The 21,611-nt window shown below is 41.1% G+C and overlaps 1 protein-coding gene across 1 annotated transcript; it reads right to left on the bottom strand.

The window, feature by feature from the left end:
- Positions 1–6,249: 6,249 nt before the first annotated feature.
- Positions 6,250–13,535, bottom strand: LOC118793464 (histone-lysine N-methyltransferase PRDM9-like). Its single transcript, XM_036551661.1, has 7 exons — positions 13,381–13,535; positions 10,985–11,128; positions 10,785–10,904; positions 9,692–9,963; positions 9,146–9,213; positions 8,653–8,843; positions 6,250–8,361 (listed from the first exon to the last, which is right to left on the bottom strand). Exons 1-7 carry the CDS (start codon positions 13,400–13,402, stop codon positions 6,527–6,529), a joined length of 2,652 nt encoding a protein of 883 aa, XP_036407554.1. The 5' UTR covers positions 13,403–13,535; the 3' UTR covers positions 6,250–6,526.
- Positions 13,536–21,611: the final 8,076 nt, after the last annotated feature.

The raw sequence follows: 21,611 nt of genomic DNA, 5'->3' as shown, positions 1-21,611 counted from the left end.
TTCAAAAGAAAACATGGATATGTCTGGCAGAAACTGGAACTCAAATGGGGAAATGAACATCAGGAACTACAGCTGGACTTGCAGGTGAACTACGTTACCCACAGCTGAACTCCACATACCTCTGCTGTTACTGGCTGAATCGCTAATTTGTACTAACCAGTCTGTTACAAGTGCAGTAACATACTTCACCTGATTGTGTGTCGTAATGGTTGTTTCTCATACTAGATACTGTAACAAGTGATATTTAAAAGAGCCAAGTTTACAGAGTAATATCTTACCACAAACAAGTGAATTTGTACACAGTCAAAGGAAGCTGGAAAATGTGGTGTGGCAGTGTGTTTCCAACTATATGTACAGGAAACCATCAAACCAACAGATACAACAGTGGCTATAAAGAGTAGCAGTGCAATGATGTAATAGACTAGATTTAAAGCTACATTTTCTTACTGTATTATACAGCTTTTCTAATAGGCACCTTGAATTGTACATTTTGCTTTTTTGTTGGTGAGGTGTGTGGATATCAATATGCCTTGATAGTATTGTTATAAGGTGGCAGGAGCTCGTTCCATATCTCTGCCTCAACCAAGAGGAACTTCAAACTAATCCTGCACTGATAAGTGAGCATAACAGTTTCTGAGAACTTTTTAATTTGTCTCTCTCCTGTAATTTACAACCATTGAAAAAATACATTAATTTGTTGCATTTTAACAGTGTTTCATTCTGAATTAAGTTGACATGTTCATGCATAATTTACAGTCAATAAATAGGGATGTGTTGAAAAAGTGAGATATGTTCTAATCATGATCCAAGCAGTTATTTTCTTTGGAGATCTATGCAGTATTCCACCTCTGCCATGGTTTCATCCAAGCACAGGTGAGCAGAAAAATGGAATCCATTTTGTTTTGTGCAGTGGGAATGATTATATCACCCTGGAATCAATCAGGCAATAGGGGAAGCTTCCATGAAACCAATAATAGGATAGTGGTTTGCAATGCTGAAGTAGTATTCTAAGGATTGTGAGCACCATTAGTGCTCCTGTATGCTATTGTAGTCCTCAGCTCATGGAGGACATCTAAGTGCTGGATCCAGGAAGTAAAGCATGAAAAAGATCATCAGTCTGCTTGGATGAATTTGTCTGGCCCCTGCATGTTACAGTAACCTGTGATTTTGTACTGGGTTCAAATAATTCTAGATATATAGATGTAGAGGCCAAGTCAAAGCAATTACAATAATGCAAATATTACTTTCACAGGTGTCAACTTCAAAGGAGATCATACAGGGAGTAGAAAAATTATGGAAACACCAAATTATATATGAATATTTAACTAAGGAACTGGGCCAAAATTTGCTAGTAACAGTTCAAACCTGAACCACTCTTTAAGAAAGCCTCCAGTTCTTTGAGAGGTGAAGGAGGTGAAAATCTAATCAAATGTTCAATTATGTTTACATCCAGTGATTGGAGATGCCTTGGAAGGCTTGACTTTATCATGGTGTCCATGAAGCCACTCTTGAATCCATCCATTAGTGAGCATGGGAGCGTTATCTTTTTGGAATATAGGAACATCTTGAGGAATCACTGTCTGCACCACAGGGTGCACCTTGTCGCAGTAAAATGGCCCTAATTCTACCGTGCAGAGTAATAATCAGACCTAATGAGTCCCATGAGATGGCTGCCCATACCATAACAGATCCACCACCATATTTAACAGTTGGACAACGTGGGCTTCATTTGGCTTTCTCCAAACCCATCCAGATGTAGGAAAAGATAACTCATCAGATGATAGTACTTTCTTCCACTGCTCAGATTTTGTGCTCATTACACCAGGTTATCCTGTTAAATGTCCATCTATCCCTGTTGGTGAGCTTCAAATTACAATCACTGTTCTGCTTTCCTCATGCAGTTTTTCCTTGTTTGGCATATGCAGTCAAGATTTTCAACACTGTTCCCCTTACATGAAATAATTTTGCCGTTTCTGTGGCTGATGCATCTGCAATTTGGACTGTCGACTATTTAAAAATCTCAGAATCTGTTATATGTCTAATGTTGCTTTACAAATTCACATAATGTCTTTTGTAAGCACAAGAGTTGAGTCATATTTGGAATTCAATCATTTAACAACAAAATATCTGTCCAGGTAGGTAAGGTGTCTCTCTTGTGTGGCACTGCTTGTGTCTTTTTAGGCTAATTAACTGATCAAAAATCTGTCCACTCTCCATGCAGCAATTTGATCTCTCTCCAGTCTGAATCTGCTGAGGACCTTTAAAAGTCTTGGAGTGGGACTGCTCAATGTGCTTCTGCAGGCAGAGTTCTGAAGCTGACAGAAAGTGGCAGTGAGTACAGGTGAAAACATAAGAGAACTCGCACACACTCCTTCCTAGAGGAGGGAGAAAAATAGAGTTAAGAAGCCAGCCTTGCATATATAACAAGGATTATCTGGACAAAGCTATAGTTTCAGGCAGTAACTTCACCTCCAGGAGTTGGTCACAGTTGCTTCAGATGTTGTGAAGCCTGGGGCTTGGCAAAGTGAAATGAACTTGCACAGGGTGGACTACAAGGTTGTTTGGATTTTCTGATTGGGAAACAGAAGTTGCAACAAACATAAATGCCCCAATTTAGTAAATGGAGGAAACGGTCAAACTGAAAGATACCTCCAGGAGTACACTTGTAGTCCCACAGGCAGTCCCCAGATCCTTGCAGTACTCCTCAGTGTACCAAACCGGGAGTTCCTGGCCTGGGATTATAGGGCTGAGTCAATGGTACAAGATACACACACTGTGCCACTGGTATGCCACCAAATTCTGTTCCTCTTCATTGCGAACACGGTTCCACATACCTTACAAGGAGGGGATCAATTGCTATTAGCATTACTATAATTGTCTATACTATTAGCTATTAGCATTACTCTAAATCTCTAAGGACAACCTTCTCCAAGGTGGTTGACAGAGCATTAGATGCAGAGGTTCAGTGCAGAAGACATGGTTCTTCTGCACTGGTTCTTCCTATAGATCTAAGCAAACAATATGATTCTGCAGGTACACTGGAGTAATTCTATATTCAAAACCCACTATTGCCCATGGAATATGTTCAATACTGTGTAGTCAGACAACATAGATGCATCATATCTAATCAATCAAGTAGATAATATATATACAACATGCATTTCACTATGTGATTAAGTCACTTCAAACAAGTCATTACCATTCTATTGCTTGAAGGTTTATGTATATATTTTGCATGTTTCCAAAACATCTTGCCAGCCAACAATTCTGCTTGGAATACTTTTTAATTGGGCTCTCTGGGGAACCCCCAGCGGAGTGGGAGAGTCAGGGGTGAAGGAGGGAGGGCCGTGGCTCCCACACTGCTCCCTGTAGAAGGACTGGCACTCCTCACAGTCTGCCAGTAGGGAGAGAGGGATGTTCACTTGCAACTCATTTCAGGCTCCAGTTCATGAGATATAAGTAAAATTAGGTATTGATATTTTCTACACAAAAACATGTCTTGTTCAGGTGGCTTGAACTGGCAAACTGCCTGACCTCACAAATTAGTGTGATAACGTGATGCTTTTTTTTGCATTGCAATGTTTTCACTTTGGCATTATCACACTTTATAATTAAAAAAGCGTAATTTACAGAATTACTTTTGTGCCATATGTTTGCATTCAATTGTGGCATTACAGTACTTAAACCATGAACTACAGTATAGTCATTGTGTATGAACAATACCCTCTTTTAAGAAGCCTTTCAGTGGAAGAGGTTTTGAACCTCATCCACACAGTAGATTGAGGTTACTGCAAGTTTCTGATTTAAGATATTAGAAAAAAATATATTCCAGTCTTCTATGTAATATATGGAGTTTTTCCTCTCACAGAAGTAATCATTTCCATTCCTGGGTCCCTTCAGCTGCTGCTGCTGCTCTTCTTCTTCCTCATTCTCACTGCAGTTCAACAACAGACATTTGCAGAGATGCTTGTTCAGTGTCCTACTCGTTTTGTTGAACAGCCCTGTCTCACCCACACATGGATAACAGTCAACAGCATACACAAACTTACCTAACTAAACCAAGTAAACTAAACTAACCAGTCCATATGCTGCCAGTAGTGGCTGCCACTCCTCATGACAATGCTGTTCTTTCCAGGACAGAGGAGAGTCTCCATCCCTTTCTCATTTTCATCAGGGTGACAACAACCTCAGGCCTAAAATCTAACAGATTACATCAAATGTATAGTCATCCCCACGTCAGACACTGTTACGCATTACTCACTACCTGTGTACAGTACTTGCAGGCATATTCTCCTCTACCACTCCATTGACTCAGTTCACCACTGAATCAAGAGTAGCTCATTTAATGTGTAACAGTGATGTCTAAATGTTGACTTCATTGCTAAACTCTTATACTAATGCTAACTGCAAACTCTTACATTTCACAACAGGTTATTTGAGTATTTCAAAAGTTAAATATTGCAATATCTAGATACTTATTTTAATGACTTTTGTACAATATAAGAATTTAAATTCAACAATGTGTTGTTTTGGAAGTTTGTTTTTGTTATGTACATAATTTTGTTTCGGAACTATGGAGGGTAGCAATTTGTGCCATGAGGTAAATATGTAATTTCTCTTGCTCATTTAAATTTCCTTTTCCTCATTTAACTTCTCTATTGACTTTTAATCTCCAAAAAATAGGCCACAAAATGCATATTCTAGTACAGTAAGGTAAAGTAAGAAACACATTTTACCAATGTTGTAAGTAGCCATTCTTCAAATTTTCTTTCATTTTGTCATGCCCAATAATATAAAATACAATAAAATAATAATAACAACAAAAGTAGTAGTAGGATAATTAATAAACTAATTTTTTATGATCAATGATTTGGATGAAATACCTTTTGGCTAGCTAGATACTTTCAGTAGTAAAGCCATGTGAATAGCTGCCAGCTGTTGGTTACCACAGTAAGAAGCTAAGAATGCCGCCTATTTTCCTTTAGCAAACTGTAGCCAGCTGTACAGTTATGGCCGCATTCTCTTTACTTTGCGCTTGTGCCATCTGCTTGTGCATTTTTTGTTATCTGATTGTTTCAATGCTAACACAAACATTTCATGTGACAGTGCCTGCATTAATGAATGTTTCACATTTCACATACCTAATAACAGAACTCACGTAACAGAGGCTGCAAGCCACCAACCTGCTGAGCTGCTCATCACTCCTGTTTCGTTGATCATCAGTGTCGTTGTAGTTGAACGGTGTGTAATGGAGAAGTGTAAATCAACTAATAGATGTAATACCGCCACCTGCTGTGCTGGAGTGTGAAAGATATCGAGCTAACTTAAGTTAATGCTGACAGACGTTTGCAAACTTCTTCCCCATTACATGCTTGCTCAAGTGACATGAAGGCTTGTTATAGTATCAGTTGACATTTTTTGTCCTCTAGTCTGTGTGCAAGTTTTAAATTTCAACATATTCTACAATTCAAAACAGATGTTTTATTAACAGTTAATATGAAATAAATATAAAATGTTTGAAATACAATTTTGTTAAAAATGGACCAATCCTAATAGCAACTGAACTTAAATCCCCTTGATATATGATTTGTCTTTATCTACCACCTCTCTACATCTTCATTTAGTTTAAGAAAAGCAGTGAAAAAAAAGTGGATGTGTATGTGGCCGTTTAAATACTACTAACTGTATACAAGCAGAGTATGGAAAGCATTTTTTATGTATATAAAACTACATTTTTTTTTTCCCCCACTTTTCTTGAGCGGGGAGATGCTAAAGGCTGAAATGAACACAAAATACAGGCAACTTATTGAAATGGACACCAAAAACATGCAAAGTCAAGTTTTTTAATTATCTCAATAATTATGTACATACATTTTTGCATGAATTCTGGGATTAAGTCCTTGCAAAAATAAGTCAACACTGCACACAGGATTTGTGTGATAAATCTGTACAGAAACTGCATGTGCAGTTCATGTAACATTGACACCAAAATGAAAATATTTGTGCATGTATATATAAAAATTTTTTCCTGTAAAATCTGAATTTGACCAATTACCTGTTTGCACTTCCAAAAAAAAGAATGTGAAGTCCCAAATACTGGACTGTCTTCAAAAATAAAGTTTAACTGCACATAAAATGGAGAATGTACTTAAGTACAATTCTAATTGGAATCTATACACATTTGGTTCATTTTTCACCTCAATGATGCATGACTGAGTGAAGACATTACTTAATCTGCTGACACAAAAGTAATTCACACTTTTCCAGCTCCATTAAGTAGTTCATGGAGAGTATCTTCTGCAAGAAATGGTTTATTAACAGCATATTGCTACCTATTCTTTGTAGAAGACCTATATTCTGACCCAAGGAACTTTGGATGTGTTGTCCATATTATGCTTGTAGGCATGAACATTTCCGACCAAATACGGATGTGAGATTATACCAAAAAAAGGCGTGTAAGGACAAATCAGAATGAACCCTGTGCACGTTCTGTGAATGCATTTTCCCCTTGGCAGAGTTCAGCTCATTAGGAGTGCATTTTCTGATGGTGTCTTCTCAGGTGCCAACTTCGGGCGAAACTCTTCCCACACTGAGTGCAGCGGTACAGCTTCTCCCCTGTGTGGAGCTGCTGGTGCGCTTTAAGGCTTTGAGGGCGGCTGAAGCTCTTCCCGCACACGAGGCAGTGGCACGGTCTCACTCCCGTGTGTTTCCGCTCGTGCCGCTTCAGATCCCCCGACTGGCGGAAGCTCTCCCCGCACTCGGTGCAGAGGAACGGCTTCTCTCCGGTGTGAGTTCGCATGTGCACGTTCAGCTGTCCCGAGTGCACAAAACACTTGCCGCACTGGGTGCAGCTGAAAGGCTTCTCCCCGGTGTGGATGCGCTGGTGCTGCCTGAGGCTGTAGAACCACGTGAAGCTCTTCCCGCAGTCGGTGCACAGGTACAGCTTTTCCCCCGACCGCATGCAGTGGTGAGCCTTGAGGCTCTTCAGGCAGGTGAAGCTCTTCCCGCACTGGGAGCAGCAGTGTGGGCCGTCCCCAGCCTCGGCCGCTTGAACCAGCCCAGAGCCGCGCAGTCTGAGGTGCTCTACAGGATGGTACCGTTTCATGTGCTTGTGGAGGTAGCGCTCCGCAGTGAAGGAGAAGGAGCAGTGAGCGCACGAGAAGACTTCGGAGGACACCTCCATGCTGCGACCATGTCTCCCGCCTGCGTGGATCTGCTGGTGCCTCTTCAGTCCCGCGGACTGGCTGAAAAACTTCCCGCACTGGCTGCAGCAGTACGGCTTCTCTTTTGTGTGGATCGTTCGCTCGTGCCTCCTGAGATTGCACGAGCGGGTGAAGCTCTTGTCGCACTGGCTGCAGAAGTAGGGTCCCTCCCCCGTTTCGGAGCACTGATGGGCTTTAAGGCTCTCTGCATCTTTGCAACCCTTCCCACACTGGGTGCACCTAAACAGTCTCTCTACCGCATGCATTTGCTGGCGTTTTGATACCGAAGTTCCCAGACGCCGGAAGATTTTCCCCTTTCTTGAGTTTCTGTGCGCTGTGGGAGTGCCCAATGCAGTCTGAGTTGGGGTGGGGGGGGCATTCGGGGACGGGTGGTCCTGGGTGTGTCCAGGAGGCGGACTCTCTGGTCTTAATGACTGAGACTCGAGCTGCTTGACGTGCTCCTCTGGGTGATGCCGCTTAAAGTGTTTGTGGAGGAGGAGTTCGGAAGTGAAGGAGAAGAGGCAGTGAGAGCACGAGAAGACCCGGGAGGACACCTCCGCACTCAGGTGGTGCTGTCTCCCGTCGGCGTGGACCTGCTGGTGCCTCTTCAGGCCCGCGGACTGGCTGAAACACTTCCCGCACTGGCTGCAGCAGTACGGCCTCTCCTTCGTGTGGATCGTTCGCTCGTGTCTTTTGAGGTGACATGACCGGGTGAAACTCTTCTTACACTGAGAGCAGCAGTACGGCTTGTCCCCAGTTTCAGCACACTGGTGAGCCTCAAGGCTTTCCGAGTCGTCAAAGCTCACCCCACACTGAGCGCAGCAGTGTGGACTCTCGTCACTGTGAATTTGCTTGTTTGGTAATTTTGCTGGCGTTTCTAACTGGATGCAGCGCTTCCCGTTCTGAGAACCTAAGAGTGCTCTGCAAGTGGCTGAGCAGGGATGAGCTTGGGCGGGAAGCTCGTTAGAGGGAGGGGGACTCTGGTCCCGGCCACTGACAGGAAACATGCTGACAGGTCTGACTGACCCAGACTTCAGCAGCTTCAGGTACTCCTCAGGGTGAGACCGCTTGATGTGTCTGTGGAGATAGAATTCCGCAGTGAAGGAGAACTGGCATTGAGTACAGGAGAAGACCTCCGTGGTTCCTTCTGTAGCCTTCTCTAGGATAGAGACAGGACAGAAAAACAGGAAAAGAGGGGTAAACAACAAGTGTCCAACTTAAATTTATATGATGTGTCAATTGTAGAATGAGGCACTGTCTTCTGGAAATAGCTGACAAGAGTCACCTCCAGTTTCCCTATACGGAGACAATTCTTCTGCTGTGGTGGACCTTATATTTCTGCCACAAGGTCATACCCTTACTGTCAGTAACTTGGTGCAATATCGTACAAAAACCTCAAGTATGTCAAACCAATGACAGAATAAAGGTAGAGAAACAAACAGACAGATACCTGCAGGGCTACACTTTTTGTCCCACAGGCAGTCCCAGGTGACTCCCAGGTCCTTGGCATACTCTTCAGCATACCACACCAGCAGCTCCTGTCCTGGGGCGATAGGGCGGAGACAGCAATACAGGACACTCCCCCTGTGTTGGTATGCCACCAGATTCTGTTCCTTTTCATTGCGAGCACAGTTCACATACCTCATAAGCAAAGGAGATAAATAAAGAGCATTATCAATACTATGTAATTTGAAGATATCCTAATTCAGGTGAAATTACAGCCCATTAGAAGACACCACCATTATACATTAAAAGATAAAAACAAATAACCTGATTCAGTTTAGAAACACAAATGACTATGTAAACTCCAATAGCTATGTAGGGCCTTACTACTTGCAAAGGCAGAGCAGGAAATAAATTTACAGTCACCTGCCACATATCTACTGTGTATACTGTCTATACAGAGTGACAGGAAAAATGGGATGTAGTCAGATATTTGTTACCTCATCCAGTTGGAGTGAGTGTCCCGCACTGCATCGATATACTCATACTTGTTCTCCTTCTTGCAGATCTGAGAAAACAATAGGGTTCAACAGGATTTGGTAAACTGAACATTTCTGCATTCAAAATATTCTATTACAAATGGTATTCAATACTTCGCCATTAACATAGCTACATAACATCTGGTCAATCAAGTGGGAAACATGTAACTAGCATTTGCCTATGAGAGGTCAAAAGAAGTCGTTTCAATCGAATATTGCAGACACTGCAAAAGTAATGATTGATCATACATTTTGCATGTTTCCCATACACTTTCAGTGGCAGCCAAGGATTCTATTTGAAACATAGTGTGCAATATGCTTTTTACAGTACATTGTGATTTGAACGGTTAACTCTTAATCGTGTGTATTAACAGACAAATAACATAATAATTTGGTCCTATGAATACCTGAATATTCCCCATGTAGAATATTCCACTGTTCAATACAAGCTACACTATTTTGTACCAATGCCGCCTTGTGTCATACTGCCCATAACAACTGACTCACCACCCATGAGTAGCCACTCTCATTGGCTTTCTCTCTGCTGGTCACCTCTCCCTCATAGGGTCCAAAGTGCATTCCAACAGGTACTACCTGGCCCTGGTTAAACACCCCCAGGCCTGCACCAGGAATACTGGAACGGCCAATCACCAAGCCTTGAGGGAGAGTGAGGAGGGCTCTCTGGGGAACCCCCAGCGGAGTGGGAGAGTCGGGGGTGAAGGAGGGAGGGCCGTGGCTCCCACACTGCTCCCTGTAGAAGGACTGGCACTCCTCACAGTCTGCCAGCAGAGGGAAGGACAGTGTGAGACTTTTCAAGAGAGAGCAATTCAAGGCACAGAACTTCATTACATCTCCTAATCTAAATTTTGCTACAATGTACCTTCAGGCCATTGAGGTTACTTCATTCTAACATGTAAAACCCAGCTCAAGTTAATGTGCTTGGCAGCCACCCACATTCTTTACTTTTTCTTGCATAGTATATATACTAAGCATATGTCAGTTGGCCCTCTTCATATGCAGTATCTGCCTGTACTGTAGGAGCTGTATCAAGGCTGAGCATGCAGATTTAAGCTATTACCTCACAGCAGTAAGGTAGCGTTCATCATCATACAAATCAATGTTCTCAAAATACTGTCAAAATATTGAGGTGTTCAACTATATTCAAACCTAGTTTGAACTATCTTGAGGTGAATATATTTTGAGTAAGTTTACCACTTCTTGGTAACCAATCTTGGCCATTTTTAACTTTAATTTAATCACATTAATCTGAGAAACTCCAGAGGAAGGGTGAGAGAATATTTTACTGATACCACATGAAATATCAATATCTGCCCACCATATCTGAACTGTGATGTGATGAAGACAGAGGAAGAAAGAAAAAACGCCAAACATATGAACACAAATAAAAAAGAACTCAAAGAACTCAAAGAGGAAAGAAATATTGAGAATTCCCTCAAATATAATAAATGGAAGAGAATACTCATATGAACTTTAAGTGTCTTGCTATGAAATCCTTTAAAAATTAACCAAAAACTTTGGAACATTGGAACATATCTGTAGTGCCCAGGGTTCCCTCTTCAAATGCATGACTGTCACTCACAAAAGCCATCATCTGAATTGCTGGGGTCCTCCTGCTCGACCTCACTGTGGACCAATACTTGACGCCTGGAAAGGTTTTTGTTTGGTTTCAGACACTTCCTCTTCTCTCTCCTTGATATGCCTGTGACATTCACACAGAGACACTCAGTAAAGCCCAGCTCAGCCAGCCACCCATCCAGACACACATGTGCGCACACAAACCTGCCCGTGCTCTGTCTGTACGCGGGTGCCACTCCTCATCTGACGTGCTGTTTTCACCAGGAGACAGCAAAGACTCCTCCTGCTCCCCCTCCTCCTCTCCCTCCCCCTCCTGGCACACAACTGAGGGTGAAGTGGACTTCAAGCCTAAAAGACATAACACAGTTTCAAACTGTGTAGTTATCAGCTTGTTGTTGTGTTCAATTCTTAAACAGAATACATCAAAATGGTGTCTGGGCAACAGTAAAAGCCAGTTCATCGCACACATGTACAGCAAGAAGAAAGCAAGAGGAAAACAGCTAATGGAACATGCTTGGCCATTTCATGTTGCCGCTTCTGTCTGCAGTATATATATATTGCCTCACTGTGACTACAGTGATTACACTGCTACAATGTGCATCAATCCCACAAGCTCCTTCTGTATTACCAGTCACTATTACCAGGCAACCTGAGGTTGTGAGGATCAAAACCATTTTTTCATAAGGATGCCTACCCCAAAAATTTGACCATCTCTGATATTAGTAATGAGTTTAAGAGTTAAAATGCATGCAGGCAACACACAATAATGAACTTGTTTGATTTTTAATTAGTGATACTCTTTGACTTTGTTTTCAAGTGTGATTACAGCCAATCAGAATATTAATTAAAATTAATATTCACACCAAGACCCATGGGCAATTCCCTATTGTACTCCTCAGTTTGAATAACATTACTCTAGTTTTCTTCAGCAGTTCCAGTTCAGAGATGCATTGATTTTTTTTCCCCATCACTGAAAAGGGGAAAAAGAAAAACTGAAAAAGAGGGGGAAATACAACAAAGGACACTTCAAGTAACAGAGTCATCTCATGTATAATTCACAACAAGATTTCATTTTGGATGAAAGCTTGGATTAATTTTAGTTTTTAAATATGTGTTGCTGCTTATTTTCGTTAAGAATACATTATATTATTTAAAATCAAATAACATGGGGAAGACTCATATTAACGTTAATGGTTTTATACTCTATACTGACTCGGGAAACCGGGTTTTTCCTGGGTTTGGTGTTGTTCTATATGAGACTTCGCAGGTTTATCAGACCCAATATCATTACCCAGGGCCAGGGGGTATTAGTGTAGTAAGCATTGAGTTAGTGTGCTGGATCATGTTATTCTAGTCAAGTAGTTATTACTTTATTTCCATAAGAAGCCATGTATGTAAAACTATTCTTGGATAATTAATTGGTGTATATCATATGTCATACACAACAGTGACAGAAAAACATTTATAACCTATGCACCACGGCACACTTATATGGTGGCCAGCGTACGTCCAAGTCAGAGGAGTCAGTGAACAAGGGTGTAGGGGCGGTTTAGGGTGCAACCTTTGTCACTTACCGGGAAAACTGGACTAACTGAGCGTACTAAATGTACCTAACGTACTAACAGTAATCATATGATGCTAGACAGATGGAGGGCTGTGCAAATCAAGATAATTCTCCACGATACGTTTGTGGCTTCTTACATGTAGTCTACTTAGCTAGCTAGCACCTCAGAGTCATTGACTCTGCATTTCACCGTCCGTCATCCCATCTTTCATGTTTCAACAGAGATCGGCTCTGTGCTAGGGTCAGTGCCAACAACACACAATATGACACAGCTGACCAAAGTTTAGCCTACTGAATTATCCTGTTAGCAAGCTAGGTGCTTGACTCCAGTAATTTGACTATAAGCTAAGCACTTGACAGAAGCGCTTAAGACATCTTTGGTGTTCGTATCTTTCACATTCAATAATTTTGTCTAGCTAGTTAAATGTTGATAAACTGCCTACTCACTACTGACCAGCAAGACACTCCAATGTCAGAATAGCTTACAGCTAGCCTTATCTTTGTAACTCTGGTACAGCTAGCTAAAGCTAGCCATCTGCACTTTCAACGGTGGTTAACTTAGCTAATGTCCCTCAACGATGCTAACTAACTAGTAGAACTAAAGCCTTTAAATAACGTGCACACTAAAAAGTAAATATAATCTTATGTTTAATTACTGATGATTGGTTACATGGCTACCTATATTGCAACACAGGGGTACTGAATATGAAAATGTTAGCTAGCTATATAAACATTGCAGCTGGCTAGCTGGCTAAGTAGCTCGCTAAATCCAGGCCCAGTAAAACCCCACTGCAAGCCGCCTGAAGAGCAGACGAAGTCGGGCTAGTTTGATCACATTCAACAAGGACAATATATAACTAGCAAGCTAACATTCAGAAGCATTTTATACAAAGCCAACCTCAAAAACTTTGTGCAGACGTGCTATGCTAAATATACCCTCAAAATACCAATTTCAATCGGTATATACTTACCAGCTAATGTTAGCTAATGCATTCGTTTGGCTAGATTGGTAAAGTGTGGTGCGAATAATACTAACCTGGACTGTCCTGCATGGCCATAATCCAGTTTCCCAACAGATCGATTGTGGTTTAAAAACTATGAAAAGTGTTTCACACACACACACTTCACATGCGCCAGCTCACTTTAGCGTGTTTCTTCACCCCGTCAACCTGCACGTACCATCTCGCAACCTCCGCGGAGTGTGACGAACCCAAGCGGGAAGTTGTCAGACCTGCCCGAAAGTCACTTTAGAATGACGTCAAATATTCACTTTCCAAAGTGTGTTGGCTAGCTAGCTAGCGAGTTAGTTAGACGTGCTAACTAGAATAGATTCGAAATAATAATGGTACTATCTCACACATCTAGTGAGGCTGTGAAAACGGGTTCTCCATTTTGAAATTGTTTTCGTACCTGCCAACGTTAGCTAATTACACATTATTTTCTGTTAGTTGTAGAGTGCATGCAAATATTAATCTAATTTTGCTAAGAATACATACATGTGGAGTGTTACTTGCATCACTTTTGTGACATTATCCAAAAAAGTGTAATCCTAAAACAAGAGATATTCATTCTAATTCCCAGTGATATCACTGACGCGTACTAACATCAAAATTAAACGTTTTGTCTTCGAAATTAAACCGAATAGTTCTGATGCAGTTCTCTGTGCGTGGAAGTATAATTCCATTGGATCAATAAAATATAACTCTGGGGGAATATTTGGCAGCATGTTTTAAATTGGTTCCGTAACTATTTAATCTCAAACTTGTAAAAATGTCATTTTGACGGATGAAAAATTATTTTCCGGATGCCTTCTAGCTATTGTTTAATGTATTCATTGTCGGAAATTGAAATTATGGCGTTCTGTACAAAAGTTAGTATGTGAAAATTACCCCAGGGAGTCCTTAATTTGATGTATCAAGATGAAAGTTTTACACAGCCACATACAGATAAAACGCTGAGTAATTTGAACCCAGTTATTTGCTTTGGACTTATTTTACATAGAGACATCCTTATTGACATTTATGGGATGGGTTGGGGAGCTGCAGAAATAATATAGGGTTCAGGGATTATGGGAAGAAGTAGACAAAGGCAATCTCCTTTTATAGTGTGTAATCAGTAAAGATGAGCAGGTAGCCCACGAAAGTCTAAAAACTACCTGCATATTTGACTCTGCATACTTTACCGCTTTACAGAAAGACAAGGAGGCAGGAGGCAAGTGAGAAAAGAGATATTAAAACATGGAGGAGTGCAACTGTAAAAGGGGGAGAGGGTGTGTGGACAGGGAGTATGGGAAGACAGGAAAGAGGAACACAGCGCTACTCCAGTTCTCTCAGAAAGTGACTACAAAGATTGCTGAATCATCCAATTCCACCAGTTCTTTCAGGAGGCATACATCTTGTTCACTGAATTTCATTCAGCGTGTTTCCTTCTCTGGCCAGAGGGTGGCAACTTGACGATATTCTGCCATTCAATTTAAGACACATCGACCTGAGACGACGTACTGCATCATTAAGCCGCTGGGCAGATGACATACTGTCTTTATTTTGCAATGTCAAAGGAGTGGGGTCTCTAAGTGAATGCTGAAGTCCCCCAGTGGGGGGGTAGTAGTCCATCCTCTGAGAAGGAGCTGAGGAGAATATCCAGTTCCTCAAGGAAGTCTCCCAGGGGGCCAGGTGGTCTATAAACAACAACAATGCACATTCTAGAAGTGTTAGTGACAGTAACAGCATGAAATTCAAAAGATGAGATAGAGAGATGAGGGAGAGGGAGTACAGACAATTTCCACAGCTGAGATATGAACAGCTCAGTCCCATAACCTTGGCCAGAGGGTCAGGGAGTGTGGGAGAAGAAGTATGCAGCAGAGAGGGCTGCCAGGGTTGCAGTGTTGTTCAGGGTGATTCACGTCTCTGTGAGGGTAAGGAACTGGAGGGAGAGGAGTGGGGCATATGCTGTGATGAAGTTAGTGAGTTAGTTTGCTAGCTACTGTATTAGGTAGCTAAGCTACAAAAACTAGCCAGCTAGTCAGCTAGAAAGTTGGCTAAGTTCATGTCAATTCCTCATATAGCTAGCTAACTTGTATAGCTATATGACACATTGGCCCAGCCACATTTGAGTTGCTACATCTGCTGGAGGTCATAAACATAAACATAAATGTACTCACTGACTCTTGTACAATAAATATACTGGCATGAATTTACTCAGTTACAAGACTTGTAAGTCGCACCGGATAAGAGCATCTGCTTAATAACAAAAAAGGTAAATGTAAAATTAAAAACAGGCCACACAAAATGAAAAAAGGATGTGATTGCAAATATGACGTGATAATGTATTAGATTTCACTGTTATTCAAATACTGAAAGTTACCATTTTGAAATATAATGCCATTGGTGGTCTTAACTTATTGTTAGAATGTTCATGTTGTGGGGAAACGTCCAGTCAAACTGACCAGTTTTCATGAACAGCTATTGTACTGATCTACCTGATTACAGTTACTCTCCACATCAATGTTTCAGTGCATTGACACTGAAACATTTTACATTGTACTTTCATCTGTGTACTTCTTGCAATTCCACATGTTGATGAAATAAAACATTGCCTGTGTGTGAATGTGTGTGTGTGTGTGGTGTGTGTGTTTGTGCATGTACGTGTATGTGTTGGGGGTGGAAAGCAGGGATTATGGAAAGGGGTAGAAGAAGAAGAGGAACTTTCAGCAGAAGAGGATGGTGATGGTCTCAGCGATCTCATAATCTTCCTTTATAAAGTGTTATCAGCTAAACTGGTAGCTATGGTGACATTATTTGAAGCATACTGAGCAGAGAAGAGGGGAGGGGCTGCAGGAAAAGAGAGGTACATGGGAGATTGTGAGAGGGCAGCAGTATTATGAAAAGTGGGGAAGGGGCAGGTGACAGAGAGTATAGGATAGTATAGAGGAAGGAAAGTAACTTTCATCAGAAGACAGAGATCATCCCAGGGCTCTCTGTGTCATGAGTTGAACTGGTAGGAGGTATACCTATTGTGACATCACATTAAGCTTACATACTGATCAAGGGAGTAGATGTTGTAGGAAGGATCTGTGGAAGGGGAGAGGGAAGGGACAGGGAGTAAGATATTGCGACATCATATTTGACATGACTGATAATGAATAAAGCTTAGGTTAGGCTAAAGCTTAGGCTAAGGTACTGTGACATCATATAATATTTATGCATACAGACCCTATAAAGGGAGAAGTGGGGAGGAGACAGGTGTAAGCTATTATTCTGACCTCATCATGTTTGAATTTACAGACCTTAAAAAGGGAGAGGTGGTAGCAAAAGGGGAATGAAGCAAGACAATTTATAAGAGGAAGGAGACTGGGACTGTGAAGAGAGGTCTGTAGAAAACAAACACTATTGGAAGAGCTAGAAGCACAAGAGGACATTTCTGCAGTAATGGTACATCTCGCTTATCACACCTGTCTACAAAGGGAATGGTATTACACAAATGAAATAACAATTTAATGATGAAAATGAAATATTAATAAATAAAATAATAAACATGGCTGTGTGTGTGTGTTTGAGGGAATATAATCCCAAAAGTATTGGTTGCATCCACTGAACACAAGCAATTTAATTGGTATGGAGTAATTAATACATGTTTAGGTATGAAACACTGCACTAACGAAAAGGGTGAAGATGGAAATAAGGAATGAGGTCCCTTAGGGTACTTGTTACCTGGTGGAGTGTTCCACGATTGTCACCATAACATCAAAATACACAGCATTTTGTCTCCGTCAAGTGGACAAATTAGTAGTGTCGATCCTCCCACTGGTTTTGTCAGCTGGTTGTACATGTTTTATGATTGCATCTAAGGCTTCTAATTTAATTTAACTTCATTTCAGGTTCTGACAATTTAGGTAGTGTGGCTGGTTCTGATTCTGGAATGAATGGGTCACAAGATCAATCCCTCCAACATAACATTCTCAATAACACAGACTTTTGAGTGAAACAGTAATAAAGTTAAAGATACAGTTATTGCTATAGAACAACATAACAAAACATAGTGAGAATGAAGCACCTTTAAGTACACTGTATAATTACAGTTAAGGCCAGGAGATGACAGTCACTAATTATCATCATATTAACAGTTAAATTTTGTCTCTTGATGAACCTGGCAAATAGGATGGCAGGGTAGATTGTGAAATAAAGAAACAGAGTTCAAACCTTATATGGGAAACAGCCTTAATGTCAGATAGCTTTAATGCTGAGCAAGGTACTTTACTACCACTTATTAAATGATATTCCTGTTAATACCCAATTATACAAAATTCTGATTTGAATTTGTAAGCAATTTAAATTGCCCTGGACAAAGGAAATAAATATTGCTGTATAATTTTACTTACATTATGACTTTAAGCATGTGTGGTTGCTACATTTCTTACTGAGATTGTAATTCATTTTAAGTGATAATACTTTCAGAGACAACTCATCATAAATAAATAAATGCCCGCAAATGGCTCAGTTAAGGTTCAGGTGAGTTGTTACTCATAAGCTGGTTGCAGTCTTCACCATGTCACAGGAGAAGTACAGACTCCAGTTACTGGGGGTGACTAATTGAGGAGCTTTCAAGGCAGCTGGAAGGGTCTTGGTGAAAGACCTTGATGTCATGACCGCCCAAAGAGAAGACACTTCATTTACGGCCAATTTACATTCATATTCAGAGTGAAATGTCATGCCCACTGTTTCAGCTCCTCTGGCTCTGATGAAGACAAACAGACTCACTGAGCATCTGACATGTCCTTTTCCAAGTCTGTCCTGTCTCTGGCTTTGTGTATATTTGGCTGAACAGTTGTGTGCTGGGAAGGTGCTATGACTCAGCATCACCACAGGGGGCAGTGTGATCTGTGTTTTCCTTGAGAAGTTTCTCAACGGGAGGAAAATATCCTCTATACAGAAAAAATATAAACACCTATAGGTCTCTGCACGTTTTCCCCAGTTTGAGCCAGTTTAGGCAATGGCCACAATTTTGAAAGGCTCTTATAAAATACTCATGATGGAGGGCTACGGGCTCCCTTGACACCAGAACGGGCTTTAACTGTAAATCTGTTTCACTTTATTTAAAATCATGGATGGGGAGCAGTCTGAACATCTACTTTTGTTTCACTAACCCTTGCCTGTTAGTATGACTTATAAGCAACTCTTACTGATATTATGTTAATATGTAAACACAGATCTCATGAGGGATCTCATGGATGTAACAGACGAGATCATGCATCTAGGTACTGTCATGTCATCGGTGAGTTCTCATGACCTGGCGTTCATTATCCACCACCATGATTCAGTGTATGGATTTGTAAAAATAAAAGTTATCCAGGCCCTGAGCTGAAGCTGTATGTGACTTCTCTCAATGCAACCCACATTAGACTGCCACCCTTTTTGATCATGTTTAAGAATGGGTGGGAATGCCTTAATGAGAACAAATGTACACCAGATGTTGCTGGATATTTATTCTGCAGATCAAGAAAGACATTTTGACACCTGCAGTTATTGTCAGGTCAAATATTGTCTGTTTGGTAGAAATGGTCAAAATATTGTCTGTTATTCTGCACAATAAATATTCATTTACGAGCAACTTCAATGTGCAGGTAACATTCATTTCTTTTAATTTACCCTGCACCTGAAACAAATGTAGATGCGTGTGTACTTCTGGGTTTGGTACATTGCTATGCATAAAATTTTTCTGTTTTCAGACAATGACTGGGACTATTGAACAGTTCTGCTCACTGAAGTGATGTAAAAAGCTCAACAGACCCTTGCATCCATAGGCAGTGTAAATCAACATAAAATAATCTCCCTAGTTCAGTTTCTCTTGTATGTTAGCAAAGCCCTGTGTTGTTCATGTTTATTTGTGTTCCTTTATTTTCCAGAAGAAAGTCTTATTGAAGGTTTGGCTGTTACAGTGAAGAAGTATTTTCTTGTTATGGTGATAGGAAGAAGTATGGCTTAAAATGACTTGTCACAACACTGTTTAAATTAACATGTGTCGCTACTGAACAGAAAGCTGGATAATGCAAGAGCTGAAAGTGAATAGTTATGCCAATGAGGGTATGGTGATTAGATCCTTCCTCAAAATCACAGGAAACCATGCTATATATGACTATATATGACTATAATGACGCTAATCATGGTTACAAAAGTAGCATGTACGTATCATATAGGGAAATAAATTAATGAAAGTAGGTACCATTGTTGTGTTTCTAATTTCCGCCAGGAAGAGTTCGAGGAAACTTTGTTGTAATACTGAAAATTGGGAACATGTCTGTTATTTGAAGAGCATACAATTTTTAGCCCAGACATGCCAGCTCAGTTCAGGCTCAGAGAGACAGGGGCAGCGAGGGAAAGTGGGTGCTTCAGGCCACTGCTTTAGAATGCAATTATATTTGTGTAACAGACTGACAAGCACGGGCAAGTGAAGATGGTGTTTGCTGAGACACATTGACATTTGCTGAGGCAGAGCAACAGTAATACCACCATTTTGTTTTGAGGGTATTTGGACATTCTCAACATAAACAGACTTGATGAGTGGGGGGTGGGGGGGGGGGGGGGGGGGGGGGTGCAGTCTCACATTTCAGTCCTTATGGCAAATCGGATTTTTACCCATATGAATCGGCTGTCTTTCTGATGCACAAGTTAAGCATGTGTGCAGGGTCACACTCTTTTTGATGATATTCTCAATGGTATTTGCATGCCATTGCTCCTCTTCAGTCTGGAATGGAGGCCCAGCATGAAGGCTTTGTTTTCAAAGAACTTGAAACAATCCCTTTGTAGTACAGCACTCTACCTGCTTGATTCCCTCTCCAGGACCTTGGACAGCACTCAGCCCCTATCCCTCTTACCCTGCACTTCCATTGCAGCGAATTTTGCTTTGCTCTCATTCAGGTTGTATGGGGGCAAAATTTGCTCTGATTTTGCCCCCATACAACCTGAATGAGAGCGCAGCAAAAAATTCTCTGCAGTGGAAGCATAGGGTTAGACCTTAAACAGAGCTCAACTTCCATACTCACTTTTGATGAGCCACAGCATCCATAAATGTTTATTCATATTTCCCATTGGTGTCTCTCTGCATGCTTTAAGACAGTCTGGCCTCACTACTCACGAACAAAGGAGCTACCGCAAAGCTCACAGTAATGCACAGTCCTGTGGAGGTAGCCTTTTTTCATCCTTGACCACCAGGAGATATGGTCTTTACCTAGACTACATAGAGTGCTTTGTGTGCCGTGTATCACTAGTGTGCCACCATCTTATATTTGACAGTTCAATGAAACCTGAATAACGATCATCCTCTCTCCACACCTCCCTGTCTGATTTAACCGTATGTATGTGTATGTTTGTGTTTGTGTGTGTGTGTGTGTTTGTGTTTGTGCGTGCATTGAGTCTCCTTGAAACAGGTCTCTTGCTGGTCCCTGATCTACCTAGGGGCATACTACCTTGAGGTAGTGACTGGGATTTAATGGGATTTAAGAACAGTTTTTTTATGTGATATCACGGAGGAAAGCAAGATCTTTTATTGTGAATAAGGCCTATGAAAATGAAAATTTCTATGCCATTTACAGACAGAAAAATCAACATGGCTCCATACATTTTAAAGCCTGTGTTTAAATCATTACTACCAAATATATGCTTGTTCTGTAAACACTCCACTTCATTCATACCAGTACATTGAGACATACTTATGTGTCAGCCATAATGCATACCATAAGTAATATAAAACTGATCAATAATACTTACTGAGTTTCTAAGTAATGACAATATCAATCCATACAGTACTATGTCAAAATCACAATGTGCAACAGATTTGCCAGGCCCATACCAAAGAATGCAACAAAAATGTATCAGAATGTTCTGGAATTGTATTTGTCCTCATCTGCTGCCAGGATCTTCTCCTGAAGTTCTCATGTGGAACCTTTACTGAACGGTTCCTGTTGAAGGGCTATGACTAATCTTTTCAGATGTCAGACTGTAGAGCAGTGACCCACTGGATCAGACAGAGGGTTGCCACAGGGTATACAATGGCTGACGTCTCTTCTCATGACAAATATGGCAGTTGTCGGAGGGTTCTAGACTATCACAAATGCAGCAAGGCATGAAGATGACTAGCCAAGGAAATATGCATATCTGCTTTTTTTTAGAAATATGGCTAACTGGGGCTACTGCGTGAGGTAAATAATTCACCTAAATGTTTCACCCGCTCTGTTTGTTTACAGAAGTGGTTCTGATCTCGACACAGATCGGA

Source organism: Megalops cyprinoides, chromosome 1, assembly GCF_013368585.1.
Source record: "Megalops cyprinoides isolate fMegCyp1 chromosome 1, fMegCyp1.pri, whole genome shotgun sequence".
Classification (NCBI taxonomy): Eukaryota; Metazoa; Chordata; class Actinopteri; order Elopiformes; family Megalopidae; genus Megalops; species Megalops cyprinoides.
Note: the sequence above shows the minus strand (reverse complement) of the source record. Positions and strands in the feature narration are given on the sequence as shown.

Coding starts and splice junctions, on each gene's coding strand:
- LOC118793464 (XM_036551661.1), bottom strand. CDS start 13,402: ATGGCCATGCAGGACAGTCCAG. Junction 9,214..9,691: donor AGAGTGGCTACTCATGGGTG/GTGAGTCAGTTG, acceptor TTGTTTTCTCAG/ATCTGCAAGAAGGAGAACAA. Junction 8,844..9,145: donor ACTCACTCCAACTGGATGAG/GTAACAAATATC, acceptor TTTGCTTATGAG/GTATGTGAACTGTGCTCGCA.